Consider the following 18212-nt stretch of genomic DNA (forward strand, 5'->3'; position numbering starts at 1 on the left):
GACAGACGACAGACTCCAGACGACAGATGACGGACGCCGGACATCGATCGATCACAAAAACTCACCTGAGCATTGCTCAGGTAAGCTAAAAACGTTTATCAACATAGAATATCATGAATTTCGTGCCGAAGCGAGACAAGTGTCGGCCATTTCCCGTGCACACCGTCATTCAAAGTCACGTGATTCCCCACACTGATAATGACTCTAACTCAATGAGCCCAGGAACCATTATTAACCCGGCAGGAAGTTTGCAGTTTGTATAAAAAGTAAAAGTTCTTTTGAAAGTTAGTTTTTCAAACAAAAAGTTATTATAATGCAATTCGGATTAGGTCGAGAGATATATATTCCTCTTTGTTAACTGCAAAACGTCTTCATGTAATTTGCATACACTTTTAGACACAGGTGACAACACAAGAGCAATATTTCCGAACGTTATGAGCGAGACGTACTGGTGTCCGCAAACAGTCGAATACGCCTTGTAACGATATAAAACTGTATTGTTTTATAGGTTTACATGCAACCCTCACGTATTTTTTAATTTCTTCGATTTCAGTTCGAACTTTATGCAAATCTATGAGAAGTGTTTAAGTAATATATATGTTGACATAGGTAAAATGTACCAAATATGCAACATGCTTCTTAATTATACGGGCGAGATAAAGAACGCTTCATCGGAAGTTGGCGTTATTTTCGTTGCATAATTTAAATTTGTTGGGCAATATCAGAATTGTTCGTCGACATACGACCATATTTCAAGAGATATTCTGACAATTAATCAATTGGCCATGCTCGAATGTGAGCGAATGCAAGAACAAGTCACTAGACATTTTGACATGTCTAATGCACAGGCACGTGTATCGGACCTGGAACAAAAAATATGACCAGATTGATAAAAATCCTTATCATCCTAAATGTGTCGAAAATTAAAAATATACAGTAAAATATGAGCCCCCTTCAAAAGATACATATGTCTATTGAAGGCCAGAATCTCGAGATTCGAGCCTGCGAGCAATGGGTTCACTTCCCGGTCCGTTGTGAAATAAATTCTCGAGACAATTAAACAAATTATCTGTCACTATTTCACGTGTACATTTAGCTACAAAATGAGACCGACCCAAGGTCTCTAGCCCTTTCTGTTCATGAAATATCTACCAGAAAACGAGTGACTTTCTGCTGCAAGTTCCAGGTAGATAGAAATGAGGCACAACGAAACGGTACGAAATCACGGAATAAGATATTTTTTTCAGTCTAGCAATTTTTTTCGCCATTGAAACCGATGTAATAATATCCAAGTAATTTTGTGCGAAACGTTGCGGTTCTGTTGGAGGTGAGTCGCTATTGGCCATTCAGAAATTGCATTTAAAAATACCTAAGGAAATTCATTCAATAGCGTAGCATTCAATTGAAAGACCGAAAAGAAATTTGAATCGCCAATATCGCGTGTTTGAGATGCTACTGACTATTATGAGTGGCCCTAGTTTATGTATTTAGTTATATTTTTCAGTACCTTTTAGTGACTTTGACCCTTGCTAGGCTGGCAAACATATTTCAGTCCGTGATTTCGTACCGATTCGTTGTGCCACATTTTTATCTACCAGGGACTTTCAGTAGAAAGGCAATCATTTCCTGATATATATTTCATTCGACTTGAGGTTGGTCTCATTTTGTAGCTGAATGTACACGTGAAATAGTGATAGGTAGTTTGTTTAATTGTCTCGAGAATTTATTTCACAACGGCCCGGGAAGTAAACCCATTGCTCGCAGGCTCGAATCCCGAGATTCTGGCCTTCAGTAGACATATGTATCTTTTGAAGGGGGCTCATATTTTACTGTATATTTTTAATTTTCGACACATTTATTTCACCAAGAACAGTTTACGGACGAGCAACATTGACGTTTTGCCTTAGCCGGCGTGCTCACCAAAATGTAAACCTGGACGGCGGTTACGTCAACGTTAACCGCAGCCTGTCAATGTCCATGAACTGAGAGCAGCATTCCATCTCAAGTGGGCCAGAATCCCATGCCATCTAGTACGTAACTGGTATGGGTCCAGGGTACGACGTCTTGCTGCTATGGCTGCCAGCAGAGGTGGCATCACGCGCTACTGATTGTGTCAGTGAAATTCCTCTGACCAGTGTATTGAAATTCAAGTTTTGAAGCATAATGCGGCCATGAAATGCTGTCTAATTACCGGTAACCGTCAATTCTTATAAATCATCAGATTTGCGAATGGAGATGTTATTCACGGTAAATAAAGTATTGTACAATGAGTTTGTATTATTAATGCGTTTCTTTTTCTCATCAGTTTACATTTAGCTCCCTTTAACCTCATAAAGATTTGATATACCCGACCAATATATTTGGCATTGAATTAAGATAAACGTTTGTTAGATCATGTTACATGTGAAATTCGGTTTACACGTTAGATTAATTCGACAATTACTTTTGCTGCTACATATAAAACTTTACTTAAATGTATATCGTAATCATTCGTTGGGACTGTTTAATTTTACTCATTCGTCATTGCTATGACTTTGATCCAGTTTTTACATGTGCGCATGTAGATATTTCACTAATTTGACTGCCCTAAATTTTTTATCTCCAGATTAGCTTTAAAATGATCTTTAGCTTGTCACCTATATTTCAAACCAACAAAGTACAATGGCCAACCATATATTTTTGATATCATAACTTTTATCAGTTTATATCTGATCAGTTTCATCCAAAATGGCGACTGATGAAAAGTTTGAAGAAGGTATTTCAATTTTTCTCTCTTTTAAAAGTATTTAAATGAATAAAGTTTAAGTCTGTAAATATGTTTTTCATAAACAGATATCTTTTAAACATAAAATCGATATTAAGAGAGAACAAAACTATATAATTCAGTTGTTATGTTTTATACAATCACCAATTTTGACGAATACAGTCTCATAAAATGCTGTTCAGCACTATCTAAGAATGGGAATTCAATAATTAACTTAAAGATATTAAAACGATCATCACAAAGACGATATTACCAACAATTTTACAATTAGATTTACTGACGTTTCGCTGTTGTGTCTTCTTTCATGATGATCACGTAAAACGGAACTTGCGTAACGTCAAAAAGACGTAATATTAAACGGCGGATTCATATATGTGATGAATATATAATACTGTATAGACATGATAACATTAATATAATGTAATCAGACCGTGTATTCCCTTGAAGTCCCAATACTGATTGTGTATGTTTAGTTCTAAAGCGTACACTTCACCATGGTAAATAAGGTATATCTATTGAAATACAATTTTGAAACGTATCGGTCAAATCGTCAACATAAATGTAAGCAGAGAAATATTTCATGAATGTTTTGCTGTGAAATATTTGTTTCAAACTTTATTAAAGTATGTCATTTGATAGCTACTGTATTTATCACCAGACTATTCAATAATGCTTGTTTATTTTGAAAGCTTGTGCAGTATCAGAAGCATTTTTTACCAATTATGAATAGTTATCAATACATTTGTGTATTATCATTATGTAATTATTATAGATTTGATAAGATAATAACAGGACAATGAAGTGTAATGACATAATACTACATATATAGATAACGGAATTAATGATAAAATTCATTATCAAGTTTTTACCGTGTTGGTACGACTGAAAATCATAAATGGCGACATATAGATGTTTTGACGAAGGTGTGTATAAATTTACTTTTTAATTAATTTCTACATGAATAAAATTTGCGTCTTTTGGTATCCAATGCATTTAGTTACCTTTTTATGTTTTATAACATTAATAACAGTATTGCAGTTTTAGTATCAGACTAAATCTTAAAATGAAGTTCGTTGACATTCAACAATTCCAAAGTGTTGCGAGATTTATTATTTATATAATTTTAAACAATTTTACGCTTAGCATGCTTAGGCAGTCTTTTGCCGTATTAGCATAGCTATTACGTACAACATAAATATAAGCATAGACAGATATTTCAGGAAAATTTTGTTGTGTCATATTTCTTTAAAACTTTTTTGAAGTATATCTTTTGATTGCTACTGCATTTATCACCAGACTATGCAATAGTTCTTTTCGTTTTCTTTTGAAAGCGTGTGCCCAATCACAAGCATTTTGTACCAGTCATGAACAGATTTTAATGTTATCTTAATGTAATTATTATAGATTTAATTAGAAAATAGCAGGTTTTATATCACATTTTTCTTTGAGAATGAGCTAAAACACACATATAAAAAGGCTCGATGTTTTCGAAACGAACTACGTTTTAAATCTAAACATCGTCATGTAAATGCATACTATATTTAGAATTCTGGACAATGAAGTGTAATGACATACTACATAGATAACGGAATTAATGATAAAATTCATTATCAAGTTTTTACCGTGTTGATACGACTGAAAATCAAAAATGGCGACACATAGATGTTTTGACGAAGGTGTGTATAAATTTACAATTTAATTCATTTCTACATGAATAAAGTTCCCGTCTGTTAATTGGTATTCAATGCATTTTGTTACTTGTTTTATGTTTTATGACGTTAATTACAGTATTGCAGATCGCAAAACAAAACATAGTTGTCGTTCTTTTTATCTCACATACTTAAGCCACATACCTATATTTGTCAAAATAATTAGTTAATTTGATATTTCATAAAATTATTTATTCAAATTCTTATTCTTATTAAAAGGGAAGTTAAAATCGTCCTTTACTTTTGTTTGTAGAAAAACACTTATCTTATCATGTTTCACCCTGTGCATATATGATAGCGTTATAATTAAATATTATGTTATAGGCAAATGTGTCAGGCTTTTATTTCTACAAAGTTTATTGTAAGATAATTTTTTTTATATTTATACATACGCTTTATGATATCTTACATTTTAGTATTTAGTTTAAATTTTAAAATGAAGTTCGTTGACATCCAACAAGTCCAAAGTATTGCAAGATTCATATAATTTTCAACCATTTTACGCTTAGGCAGTCTTTTTTCCGTATTAGCTAATACTTAACATACCATGATCAGCATAGACAAATATTCAGGAAAATTTTGTAGTGCAATATTTGTTTCCAGCTTTTTAAAAGTAAATCATTTGATAGTTATTGTATTTATTACCATACCTTGCAATAAATTCTCTTCTTTTACTTCTCAGAAGCCTTACAAAAAACCTATATTCAAACTGAGTAACCCATCAGTGAACATTATATATCAAGAATACCGCCACGGTAGCCTAGTGGTAGAGCGTCCGCTTCGAGTGCTGGAGGTCGTTGGTTCGATCCCGGCCGCGTCATACCAAAGACGTAAAAAATTGGTATTAGTAGCTTCCTCGCTTGGCGCTCAGCAAAAATGGTATTAGTAGCTTCCTCGCTTGGCGCTCAGCATTAAGAGGATAGTACTAGGACTGGTCAGCCCGGTGTCAGTATAATGTGACTGGGTGGGGTATCATGCCACGTGTCTACGGCGTGATATTCCAGTGAGGCAGCACTATAAAGTTGGGCACTGTGCTCACTGCTACAAGAAGATACCGTCGTTTATATGACTGAAAAATTGTTGAAAAAGACGTTAAACTCGAACACACACACGCACATACGCACGCACACACACACACACACACACACACACACACACACACACACACACACTCACACACACACAAGAATCACGTACCAATTGAGGGGTATCACATGATCAAAATAATTTCTAAACAAAAGTAATACGTGTGTTTTGAAGAACATGAATAAATTTCATATCTTGATAAGATATGAAATTTAAACATAGCCTAACATATGACTAATGAAAATTGTTAAATTATTATGTAGTGACAATAATGGTAGGTATTCTGTAACTACAAACACTAAGGAATATATGAAGTCTCAGTTTCTTGAAGTGTTCCAGATATCAGAAGGTGATTGTGATTGAAATCTTTGTAGTTTTAGGATGTTGCCATATGATAGGCTATATTTTAGATTTACAGCAAAAGCTGCTTCAATATTATCCCATATTATTCATAAATTTATTTTGATTTAGAGATTATTTTTATTATGTGATTCCTCACAGTGACGTACCTAAAACTATAAAATATGAAGAAAGATTACCTCTGATTAAAATGTGTTATATTCATTTACCAGGGTTGTCAACCCAAGTGACTTTCGGTTACCATACACACGGAGAAAATGTCCCGATTCAAGTGACATTTTGCTTATATTTTTCTTATTAGCTGACGGATTTTCCTAGGTAAAGAGCCTCGAAGTAAACAAAATGAGTACTTTCTCCGCTCAAAACGTCTGCAATAAGTTCTCAACATTTTCTCTTCGCCCAACTGCGACAGTGTGCACATTATCTTAACAGTTAGTCCATGAAAAGCATTTGAGCGAAGTGTTCGAGAAAAATACTGAGAATTGATAGCAAACGCTTTCTGCGGGGAAAAGCATCTATATTGCTGTCTTCGACACACTTTATTTTATGAAAATCTATCAAGTTGTAAGGAAAGTATATGCAAAATTTTATTTGAATCGAGACGTTTTCTCTGTGTGTACGGTAACCATTACAGAAGTCAGAACTTTGACATACGCGTATAATGGTTCAGAAACAACTAAACATGACTAAAATATATAACACTTAGAGTTGTCGATCAGGAAATGCAATGACAGAATATTGTTATTTGTATTTGATTACACGACTGGTTTTAGACACTGGTATTAGTGGCTCATTACTTAAAGACCTTTGGTTGTTCTGATTTTTTTTTGCATTTAATTTGATAGAAATGATCGACAACTGAAGTAGTATGTATAAATACAATATTTATGTCTTCTTAAAATATACTTCAGAATTACGGAAAGTTGATGTCTGATCAATTCAATTCAGAAACAAAATGGCGTCAGGAGGAAGTTATGATGATGGTATCTATACAGTTTTAATCCGGTTTTAAACACTCGTATTTATTTACAATAATAATAATAATAATAATAATAATAAGTGAATAATTCTCTTCAGTTAATACATGTATTGCTTAAATTTACATGAACAGTTCCGTTTGTTTATTTTTTAAGTTAACCACCGTATACCCTTACATTATAATCTTAATTAAATACTACTGTACAAAAATGAAATTTCCTCATCTTAGTTAATATAATAGATTGTTCTAAATAATTGTATTAAACAATTCTATTCATGTTTTAATTCTTATGTAACTGGACGTGAAGTGTTGTATTTTAATATATTTCCTGTTTCAATTGGTAGCATCGCATAAAACTTATCTAGTTTCAATAACTTAATTTATTTGTGTGAAAACATGACTCCGGTACAAGGCATATGTATTTCCAAATATATAGGGGTCATTTTAAGCGACTTCAAAGAAATTGTAAAGTGTATTATGTCTGTATTTATTCAATAGTTATACTTGACAGGTAGAATCATTTAAAAGAGAAATTGCATCAACATTAAATAAGATATTTAAGACAATGATGACAAGCTTAAAATTATTAAATTAGATTGCAAATTCACCTCTATACTTGATATTTTATGAGGATAAAGATGATAATTTGGGAGTACCAATTCTGAATTTGCGTCTTTCACCAAATTGCATGAAAAATGTAAAATCCGCCGCACCCACAGCGGTAATTTGGAGAACCTATGTAGTTCTGAAACTTAGAATATATGAGTATAATTATATAGTTTTACTCGTAAACTGAATTAGTACGTTAACCAATAACAGTTGGTATATATATGTTTCACTAAATAACCTTCGTGTTAATACAATTGTTTGCTTTCTGTTTAAGCACCAATATTTCCCATTCAGCATGTTTGATATATATCACGTTGCTCTCCAATCTTCTCCTAGAGAAATACCTAATTGCCAACAATTTAAGGCCTGAACATCATACATGCGGTGTGTCTTTTATATTAATTTATAGATGACTTTTACAAGAGGGTACTTAGCAGCAGCCAGAAGAGGTTTGTGAGTGACGCAGACCCTGTAGCATTACTGGATGTGTGTCTCCAAAAACAGATTATCGGCCAAGATCTGTGTAGAGATATTTCGGTATGTAAGGATGTATATGTATATGTTTTGCGGTATGTAAGGATGTATATGTATATGTTTTCCGGTATGTAAGGATGTATATGTATATGTTTTGCGGTATGTAAGGATGTATATGTATACGTTTTGAATGCTTAACAAATTAATGTCTCCTTAGAGTTTAATTTGTTCATCAATCTAAAAAGCATTCGAATATCATTTGTGTTTTGACTGTCATGGTTATGAAATTACATATCAGGTTCTACTAATTAGGGGGCGTTAGGAGTGTTGCGCGTTTCATAACCTGTCATTAATAGTCCCAAATCAAACCGAGTCTGCTTATATATCCTTTGCTACATTGTATGCTTTCAAAGGATGGATCTTCTTATACTATTTATTAGTTTTAAAGTATATTAATTACATTCCAACACTTACAAATGTACATGTACTGTGTTAAGCCTTCGCTAAGGTATTTTATCATTGGGTATTGATTTAAATCTAAAAGAATCTCATCAAATATATAAACTAGCTGATGTAGAGCTATGATCACTATTAAGTGTAAGGCATTTTAATGTGAAAATGTTTTTAGTGGTGTTACATCTTATATTAAACTTAACACACACAACTTAATACACAATACATACATGTTTATATTCGGTTTACATAGATACTGTGTGGAAATTTTTCATATTTTGAATATGAAATTCGAGCATACTTTATCTTTAAGTAAAATAACTAAAATAAAAGGACATTTGATTAATTACAAACTGTAGTACACGACTAACTACGAATCTTTTTAATGTTTGATGCTTCAATGATATCGTGTTGTTCCGCCTTTGTTGTGAATATGGCTAGTGAATGTGAAAAAGGAGAAAAAACTGTCTGTTGGTTCCTGCTATGATTTTAGTTGATCATCTTTGCAAGAACTAACTATGTTCAAAAGATATAAATTGTCCCATTAATTCAAGAAGGTTCCAAGTACTAATAATTAAAGACGGTTATGTTACTTGTTTGCCTTAATTCGGCGTTATCTTCCATAGACATGAAATCTTTTATGCATGCTTTGTTAAATATTAAATGTATTAATTATTATCAATTCCATACAGTATCACAGTACGTAGTTTGTATGTTTAATGGACTTTACTCTTTAGGTATATGTAACCGAGTATCAGGTTTATCAAACATTATCGCACGACCCACACTCTAACCGGATATATTTACAATATATAATAAAATAATTCAGTCAATTATCTGTGCGATAAAACAAGTTTATTTAAGGCGAAAAAAGAAATATGTTGAATTATATGTGCTGTAATAACTCCAGTGTATAAAAGTGAAAATAAATTCAGAATGTGTAATAATCACGAGAATTTCAACTAAACAATTTGTGAACACAATTTTAAAAGAGCAGGACAAAATGAACTGCCAATTTCATTAAACTAAGTTTCAAAACTGACGAAGTCAATACTGTTTAAATACATGTTTTTCGGTATTTTACGTTTAAAAAGCTCACTTAATAAAAATGCAGATGTGTTTATGGGAACAAGAAAACATTAAATACATAAAATGTTTGCACAACACTAGACGCCATTCACATGTGAAAGTGTCAACTTCAAATGTAACTTCTACATGTGCGTCAGAATTCATCCTGAATATAAATTGTCTTTACATTAATTTTGAAGTTCACGATTTATCAGTTCTTTGACCAGTGTTCACCTGTTTGACTTCGTCTGACAGCCAGACTGGTTCTAAGTCAGAGAAAATTGATCCTGTGATAACTTAAAACATACGATATTTTCTTTATGGAACTTAGAACATACAAAGACGAAAATAAAGAAAATGTGCATGTAGTTTTCTGTTGTTGTTATATCAGATATATTGTTGCTATGACATCAAGCAGTAAAGAAATGCGACGAAAAAAGGATACTGCAATAATTTAAAAAGTATAAGAGTGTTTAACACTTGCAACAGAGACAGCAGGTATTAGTACATATGCATTTTAGAGATTACCCCATTTGACTCTCTGTACATCTGTAAGTCACAAAAATAATAACTCTAAAAGTATAAGAAATTTAATTCATGACAAAAACACACATTATTCTACTTTACTTGTTTGTCTTCACAAAATATAGATCGAATAATGTAGAGACCGTACTAAAAGTTCTTCGCGTACCTTGATTTTGGTAATTGAATGTCATGTTAAAAGGGACATTTTCCTGAGAATGACAACAGATTTATCATATGACGCAGGTAGGTATTTAGTTTGTAAGCGTAATTTTCGATAGGTTTCGCACAGCATTATGGCGATTTGAAATGTACATAAATAAAAAAGTAACATAAGATTAAGTCTATACACAACATTTGCAGACACGTCGTTTGCCTAGTGGTAACGCGCTCCGTTTCGAACTTTTTCGTCATGAGTTCGATTCCCAGAACCGTATATATTTTGTAAACTATATACAGTTTCATATTGTTGATAAGGTACAACAAAGATACTCAAGTTAATTAATTCAGTTCCAACTTTTCCACTAACCAACTGAAGTGTGTCACTATTAACCAAAAATAACCATAATTATGTTTAAACATACATCACCTTAAAAATGATTTAATGTTTTTGAAGCTGTCACGGTATAGGACTTGATTATGTTAACGGGGAGAAAGTGTGTAGGCGGCCTGGTAGCTCAGTCGGTAGAGCGTTAGAACGTCATTCCGAGGAGGCACCAGATTCGAGTCAAAGTCTGGCTGCAGAGTTTCTCACTCTGTGACATTTGACGTCACTGGACAATAAAAAAAGAAACATTATATTTTCAGACCGTTCTACATTGCCAGCAATTAATCTTAAAAGGCATAAAAAGGAATCTCACTAATATTTTACTTCTTTTTACGTAGTGACAGGGTGAGCTTATGTGATCACCCTTCGTCCGTCGTCCGTCCGTCAGTCCACAATTTCTTGTGAACACGATAGAGACCACATTTTGCAAAAAATTTAGTCAAACTTGCACACAACTTATATTGGCATAATATCTCGGTTCCGTTCGAAACCTTGCAAGATCTCATCATGGGTTCCAGAGTTATGGCCCCTTAAAGGGCCATAATTTGCTATCTTGACTTGTAAACACGATAAAGACCACATTTTGGAATTAACTTTAATCAAACTTGCACACAATTTGCATTGGCATAATATCTCGGATCCGTTCGAATCCTGTCATGGTTATAGAGGTATGGCCCCTTTAAAGGAAAAAAAAATGTTATTTTGGCTTGTGAACACGATAGAGGCCACATTTAGCAACTGATTTGAATCAAACTTGCACACAACCTGTATTGGCATAATATCTCGGTTCCAGATCCCATCATGGGTTCCAGAGTTATGGCCCCTTATAGGGTCAAAATGTGTTATGTTGGCTTTTGCAGCCATATAGAGACTTTATTTATGGTTTGATTTGATATAAACTTGCAGAATATCTTTAATAACAATAGATGTTGGATTCCATGATAAATCCGTCAGATCCAATCATAGGTGCCGGAGTTACGGCCCGCGATAGACCCCTGAAAGTGTCAAAATTTGCTAATTTTTACCTTGTGAACATGATAAAAGTAGCATTTTACATTTGATTATAACCACACTTAGATATATATACTTATACACGACTTAAGTCACAAAAAGAAAACCGGCTAGATACCATCATGGGTTCTAAAGTTACTGCCCCTTAAAAGGGCAAAATTTTCTATTTTGGCCCTTTAAGCCATATAGAGGTTTCATTTATGCTCTGATATGACACAAACTTGCACATAATGTTTATCTCAATGATCTCTAGGCCAAATTAGAAACTGCTTCATTTCGGGTCAAAAGCTAGGTCACCAGGTCAAATCAAAGGAAAAACTTATTAACACCCTAGAGGCCGCATTTATGATCTTATCTTAATGAAATTTGGAAAGAATGTTTATCTTGATGATTCTTAGGCCAAGTTTGAAACTGGGTTATGTGGGATCAAACACTAGGTCACCCGCTCATGTCAAAGGGAAAGCTTTTTAACATTCTAGAGGCCATGTGTTTAATCCTATTTTCATGAAACTTTGTAAGAATGTTTATCTTGATGATGCCAAAGCCAAGTTCAAAACTGAGTCATGAGGGGGTCAAAAACTAGATCACCTTTCAAGTCGAAGGAAAAGCTTGTTAACATAGAGGCCACATTATGACCCTATTTTCATGAAACTTGGTCAGAATTCCAAGGCCAAGTTCAACAGGTGAGCAATATAGGGTCATCATTGTTAGAGCATTCCCCTCTATCTTAAGACTTTCAGTTAACGGAATCCGATGTAGTTCTAATAGGTATAATTTTCTATCGTAGGAGTTAGCAAATACATCACAAAAGAACAGACAAATTTTAGAAACCGTATGTTCAAAAGGAAAAGACGGGTACAGACGCTTCAAGGAATGTCTTAGAGAATCAGGTCAAAGGCATCTTGCGGACCATCTAGAACAAAATGAGAACGAAATAAAACAGACAGCAAGAAAAAGTATATAAACCTTGTATGAACATTTAACAGAATCAAAAACAAATGAATGTACAACAACACCTGGTATTTTTGCAGTATGGCAGAAATAAGATGTAAACGTGAACTGAGTAATAAAATCATAAACATTAATTTCTTAGAAGACCCCCACCCATTTGAAATATGTCACAGAAACACATTCAGGTTTTTGTTTTAATTAAATACCAAGCACGGGCAATTCAGAACAAGCCACACTACTTTTGAATGACCCTACTGTGCATGATTCTTGAGAAAACACAGACACTATTCACAAAATTTCTTAGTTTTCTCGAAATATATTCATTTTACGATATGTAAATCGTTTAACTCTTTTTCGTATTTTAAAGAAACCATACAAACGATTGGAAAGGTATCAGATGAGGACCTAGCCCAAATTGCACATAAGATAGGCAAAAACTGGGAACAGCTTGCCCCTGCTCTTGGCTTAATGAATGTAGAAGTTGAACGTATATATCAAATGCTGATGACGTGGAAAAAAAAATATGGAGAAGCTGCCACTTTACAAAACTTGTCATCAAAGATTCAGAGCATGCCGTCAGTAAACGTGGATATGGATTACATATATGATAATGGTTTGTCTTTTCTAAGATAAGATATGATGTTTTCTCAGAATAGTTTACGATGAAGCAAATCCATATTAATACCTACAGAAAGCCAGGTTTTCCGTTGCATTTGTAATTTTATTTTGATACATGAAATTAATCTTGGGTAAATAGTTTTCATTTAAGTGTGCTCTATGTCTTCGATAAACACAAGAATGCGTTCATAACCAAAATGAAAATGTCAAACCGCAACTCTGTCTTATTTCTATTCTTGCCTACGCACACTATTTTTTATGATCAAGTTGTCTTATATAATTAATATATAATATATATAACTCACTATGATTCTTCATCAGAGAACATCGGGTTACATCGCTTTTTTTCCATAGGCACCCATGAACCGTAATACATGTAACCTCGGAAATGGTCCGCTTTGGGGTCAGTAGGTTTTATTTGAATAGAAGTACATATATTGATTGTATCTTTTACTGGATTTTCTGTCTGAAACACAGCATGTTTTTCACTAACAAATAAAAAATCTTGCATTCAACTCGCATCGGATACGCAAAATATTTGATGGAAGGACTATTTGCATTAGTTCTGACGTCAAAACATTACTGTGTCAAACGAGTTTTCATCCTTATTTTTGTAAAGGTATAACAATTCGGACTGATATAGCAGTAGAAATAGGTATATGTAAATAAGGAAAGAGAATCATTAAAACAAGGTTTTGCTAGGCTTGATCACACTCGCTGACAGCGCCTCGTGTGATCCAATCTTGACAAAATGAAATCATTGCAGATCAAGGTAATGCTATATATTTCCATTGTATATACTTTCATAGTCTTCCATGATGAAGAATTTAACTATTTGTTTTGTATTTACCACAGTGTCCAATGCTGTTATGGCTGATTCATATCAAAGGTATTATTTAACTCAATGAATTTAAAGCATATTAATTCTAGATAAATGTGTCTTTTTGCAATAATACTTTCTAGTCTTTGAAAGAATACTGAGTTAATAATGTGATACTTGCCAATAAGGTTTCTGCAACCATTTCAATAAATTTTGCTCTGATTTCTTTAAAATTTGTATAAAACCAAAGACTGTAAATTCTTTTTTATTTCAAAATAAAATATAATAGATTATTTCATGATAGTTTAAGTAGAGGCAACTGACATTTTATCCTAGATCGAAACCCACTAGAGTCATGCCGCAAGATGTAAAAGGCGATCTTCGTCTAGAGCCAGTTGAAAATTCAGTGTCAATTAGTAGTGGAAGCAATGGCGGTGAAGATAAATATAAACAAGTAGAAGAACAGCCTTCGTCTTCTAATATCGTGAACGGAGTAAGTGCAGCAAAGGAACGATCAGAACAACAGCCACAAGAGGAAAGTCCCAATGCATCGACAGCAAGCAGATCTGAGAAAGTGATAACTGCGGAAAATCAAATTGACACAAACACAACGCCCTCATCAGAATTACCCACACCAACAGTTGAACCAACGTACGAAAACTTAAATATGAGTTTTAAATCAGAATATGATAGTACGGAAAAACAGCCCATTCAAGCTAGTCAAGACGAGAAAAGTGACGGTGATTTATCCGCATTAGATACCCTTCAGTACAAGGAGAAAGACAAAGGCCGAGGTGAAAATAAAGATTGTTGTCTTAGTAAAAACATAGTAGTTGAAAGGCCCGCTGAATCAAACGACGATTCTTCAAGTGCGGCCAGAGAAAATAGACTGCAAAAAGTATTCAAACCCCCACGAGACAAACCCCGTCGTAAATGTACCCATGACGGAAAGCTTCTAATTTGTGAAGAAGGGGTTTTTCGTGATATAAAGGCCTACTGCAACACAAATAAACCAATAGAAGGAGGATTCGGATACGTTTATATTTGTAAGTATTTTAATGACTCGGTGAGGGTTCCAATTAGAATTGTGTTCTTCAGAAATGTATAATTCATGCTTTCAAAATACATAAATATATATTTGCAATTGAAGATGTAATGTTTCTTTGAATAAAATTGTAGGAAACGAAACTTTTTTTTTTCTGATAAACCTCGGACTGTTTGAAACCAGTAAAATTATCTAACAATAAAATTAAAGCATATAAATAGATCACTGTCAAATCTAAAAAGCCGGATACCTCTCCAAAATGGACCTTCCACCCAGTCCCAAATATTTTCAAATATAATTTTAAGCATTATAACATTCAGTCACCAAGGCATTTCATGCATGTTATGATATTAATAATCTATTAATAATCTTAATGACTAGAACACTTTGAGTTGTATGGGCGACTGCGTTGGATGTGACTGTTCCTGTTGGACCTTTTTGTTTTTATTTTTTTGTTGTTGTTGTTGTTTGTGTGTATATTAAGACTGAAACGCTGAAATAATGCTGTAATCAATAATTCGATTCATTATTCAAGATGGCGTTGTTTAGATATTTGAGATTCATATTTATTTTTCAGCTGAAAGAAAGATCCCCGGTCTGGATATCAAAGTGGCTTTAAAAGAAATGAACTGTGCTGGAGGAAATGAACATTTTGAGCACTCTGCAACCAATGTAAGTGTATTTTATACTTGTACGATAAATTTTGCGTATGATTAACGCCAATCTTAATTCTATGTTTATTTTTCTTTTTATGAAACTTCAAATTTGAGTATGATGTTGATGCATATTCTCATTTATATGATTTACGTGTATAAATTGATGAATATAATTGTGACTCTTAAATGTTTTCTGGTTAATAAAATCGTGATGTTGCTGAATAAATTGATCTAAACTGTGTTTTACTAATTTTTCTGAAACTGTTTAGTTTTCTTTTACTTGTGCATGCACGTATAGGGTATCTGAATTCATTGATTTTGCACTATACGTTTGTTTTAGCTCAAAGCATTGAAATTCGATCATTTTTACATATCCCATAACTGGGAAAAGATTTGAGTTTTGAAAAGTTTTAAAGATTGTAAAGTTTAAAACAACAAGACCTGTTTGTAAAACACGCTTGCCTTAGTGATGACCTGTCCAATTTTCGATCCCGAGATCACTATAATTTGGACATTGGACCTCCTGGCTCCCAAACAGAAGAGGCCATCTCCTGATTACATGTTATTATTCTATGATGTTTGACGACAACAAGCCAAAGTGTTCTTAAGTTAAAGCCATCGTCGCTTTGACCTTTAGTCTACTGACCACCGAAATGATATGGATCATCTACTGACTACAAGCAATCATCCTATTAACTTTGACTACTGTAGGCTTAAGCGTTCTTAAGTCGAATTTCAGCTCAAGGAAACGGCGGTCTAGACCTTTGACCGAGTCATCCCCCACATTCCCCAAAATGAAATGTGACGACTGAAGGCCAAAAGTTTCTTGAGTTATCGATTGGAAATGGATGTCTAGCTTAAGGTCGCCGCGACTTACTCATTGACTAACTGACCATCAAAAATAAGCGTCATAATCTGACCACAGAAAATTATTCTTTAAATTGTTTGTCAAAGCATTCGTTATTTATTAAGCTAACACTGTTTGCGGTGTAAAGGACATTGTAACCTTGGCGATTGACTAACAGATCTCCAAAACTAAAGAAATTATGTACTGGTAACAGGCAGTCATCATATCAAGTTTAACGACTGCAGGCAAAAGCGTTCTTCAGTTATTCACTGGAAACCGATTTTCAGCTAAATGTCATATCATAATATTTAATCTACTGATCCAAAAAACTACTGACCACAAGCGGACGCTTTGTCCGAGAGAGCTAAATCACTTTTCTACGAAGGCGATGACCCCAAGTTTGATTCCTGGCTACTCCCACTTTGTTGTGTCCCTAGGCAAGGCACTTCCTCGCTATTGCCTCAGTCGACACAGCCGTAAATGGGTACTAGATTATCCCCAGTAATATATAATTAGTTATAACTATTCTTAAAATAGGGTCGGTTTAAAAAACTCTAAGGTAATCGCTACTTTGACATTTGCTACTGATCCAGAAAACAAATGAATCATCTATTGACCACAGAAACTCTTTCTGTAAAATTTGATGACTGTTGGTCAAAGCGTTCTTCAGTTATCGATTTTTAACCGATTTTCAGCTCAAGGTCACCGCGACCTTAACCTTAGACCTACTGACCACCGAAATAATACGACCCATTAACTGACTACAGACAATCATCCTACGCAGTTTGATGGGTCTTTCAGTTATCAATCAGAAACAGACATCAAAATAAATAAGTACCATCTGCGGGTCACATCCAATCTGCCTACATAGGAGCTTCCAACATCAAAGCGCTCTTCGGGAAACCAAGGGAACGGATAGACGGTGTGATTACTTTATGTTGGCCATCTTAGGGCTGGGAGGCATAAAATTCTCTGGGGCGATTTTGACGTTTTCTGTACTTAGAAAAAGTTAAACTCAATGGAGTTCGACAAGGTGAAGTAAGCAAGCTGATAAAATAACAGAGGAAAATAAAAGATATTTCCTGTCTGTACATATATGTCTCAAAGTATATAATAGATATTATGAGAAAATAAAACGAAATGAAATTAGGATTGTAAGCATTATGATTATGCTATCAGTTATCACCGGTAATATTCTAGATAGATTAATTTCCCATTGCTTTGAGAATAACAAATATACTACTGGGAATAACAAAGTGTGAAATGGAAACGTATGAGGAAAATCGTTGCTTTCCTTGATTCTAGTTTAAAATTACTGTTTAGGTGTGCTTTACATGTATAACGAGAGTAATTGTAAGTTAAAAAACGTAACAGAATGATCTTGCGTTCAAGTTCTAGTAATACAACCGGTTACTTGTGCGCGTTTCCGTGCAGAGCGTAAACGTATTACATCCCTAAATTGCATGATTTAAAAGGAAAACATTCCCGAGCATTTAAGGAAAAATTAATGACGTTGCTTGACAATTTATTCATTTTTAGCATTTTACACAATTTATGCTAGAAACGCGTTAATGCATGTTTGTTTCATGATATAACATTAGCAGAATCCCAGGTGATACTTCGGTACCCTCGCACTTCTTGGATCGGCCACAAGCTAATTCTTCTAGAATCTGCAGACCTTATTACGCAAAAA

General features: G+C 33.9%; 1 protein-coding gene across 1 annotated transcript in view; it reads left to right on the plus strand.

Annotated features, from left to right (window-relative positions):
* The first annotated feature begins 6828 nt into the window (after positions 1-6828).
* Positions 6829-18212, plus strand: part of LOC128550190 (uncharacterized) — a 32845-nt gene continuing 21461 nt past the window's right edge. Inside the window, exons 1-7 of the mRNA XM_053528678.1 lie at positions 6829-6902; positions 7917-8044; positions 12370-12538; positions 12901-13146; positions 14007-14040; positions 14308-15017; positions 15594-15688. Coding sequence (XP_053384653.1) covers positions 6875-6902; positions 7917-8044; positions 12370-12538; positions 12901-13146; positions 14007-14040; positions 14308-15017; positions 15594-15688 — 1410 coding nt within the window. The 5' untranslated portion in view covers positions 6829-6874. The remainder of the gene's footprint in view (positions 6903-7916; positions 8045-12369; positions 12539-12900; positions 13147-14006; positions 14041-14307; positions 15018-15593; positions 15689-18212) is intronic.

The sequence above is a fragment of the Mercenaria mercenaria genome, chromosome 17 (assembly GCF_021730395.1).
Source record: "Mercenaria mercenaria strain notata chromosome 17, MADL_Memer_1, whole genome shotgun sequence".
Classification (NCBI taxonomy): domain Eukaryota; kingdom Metazoa; phylum Mollusca; class Bivalvia; order Venerida; family Veneridae; genus Mercenaria; species Mercenaria mercenaria.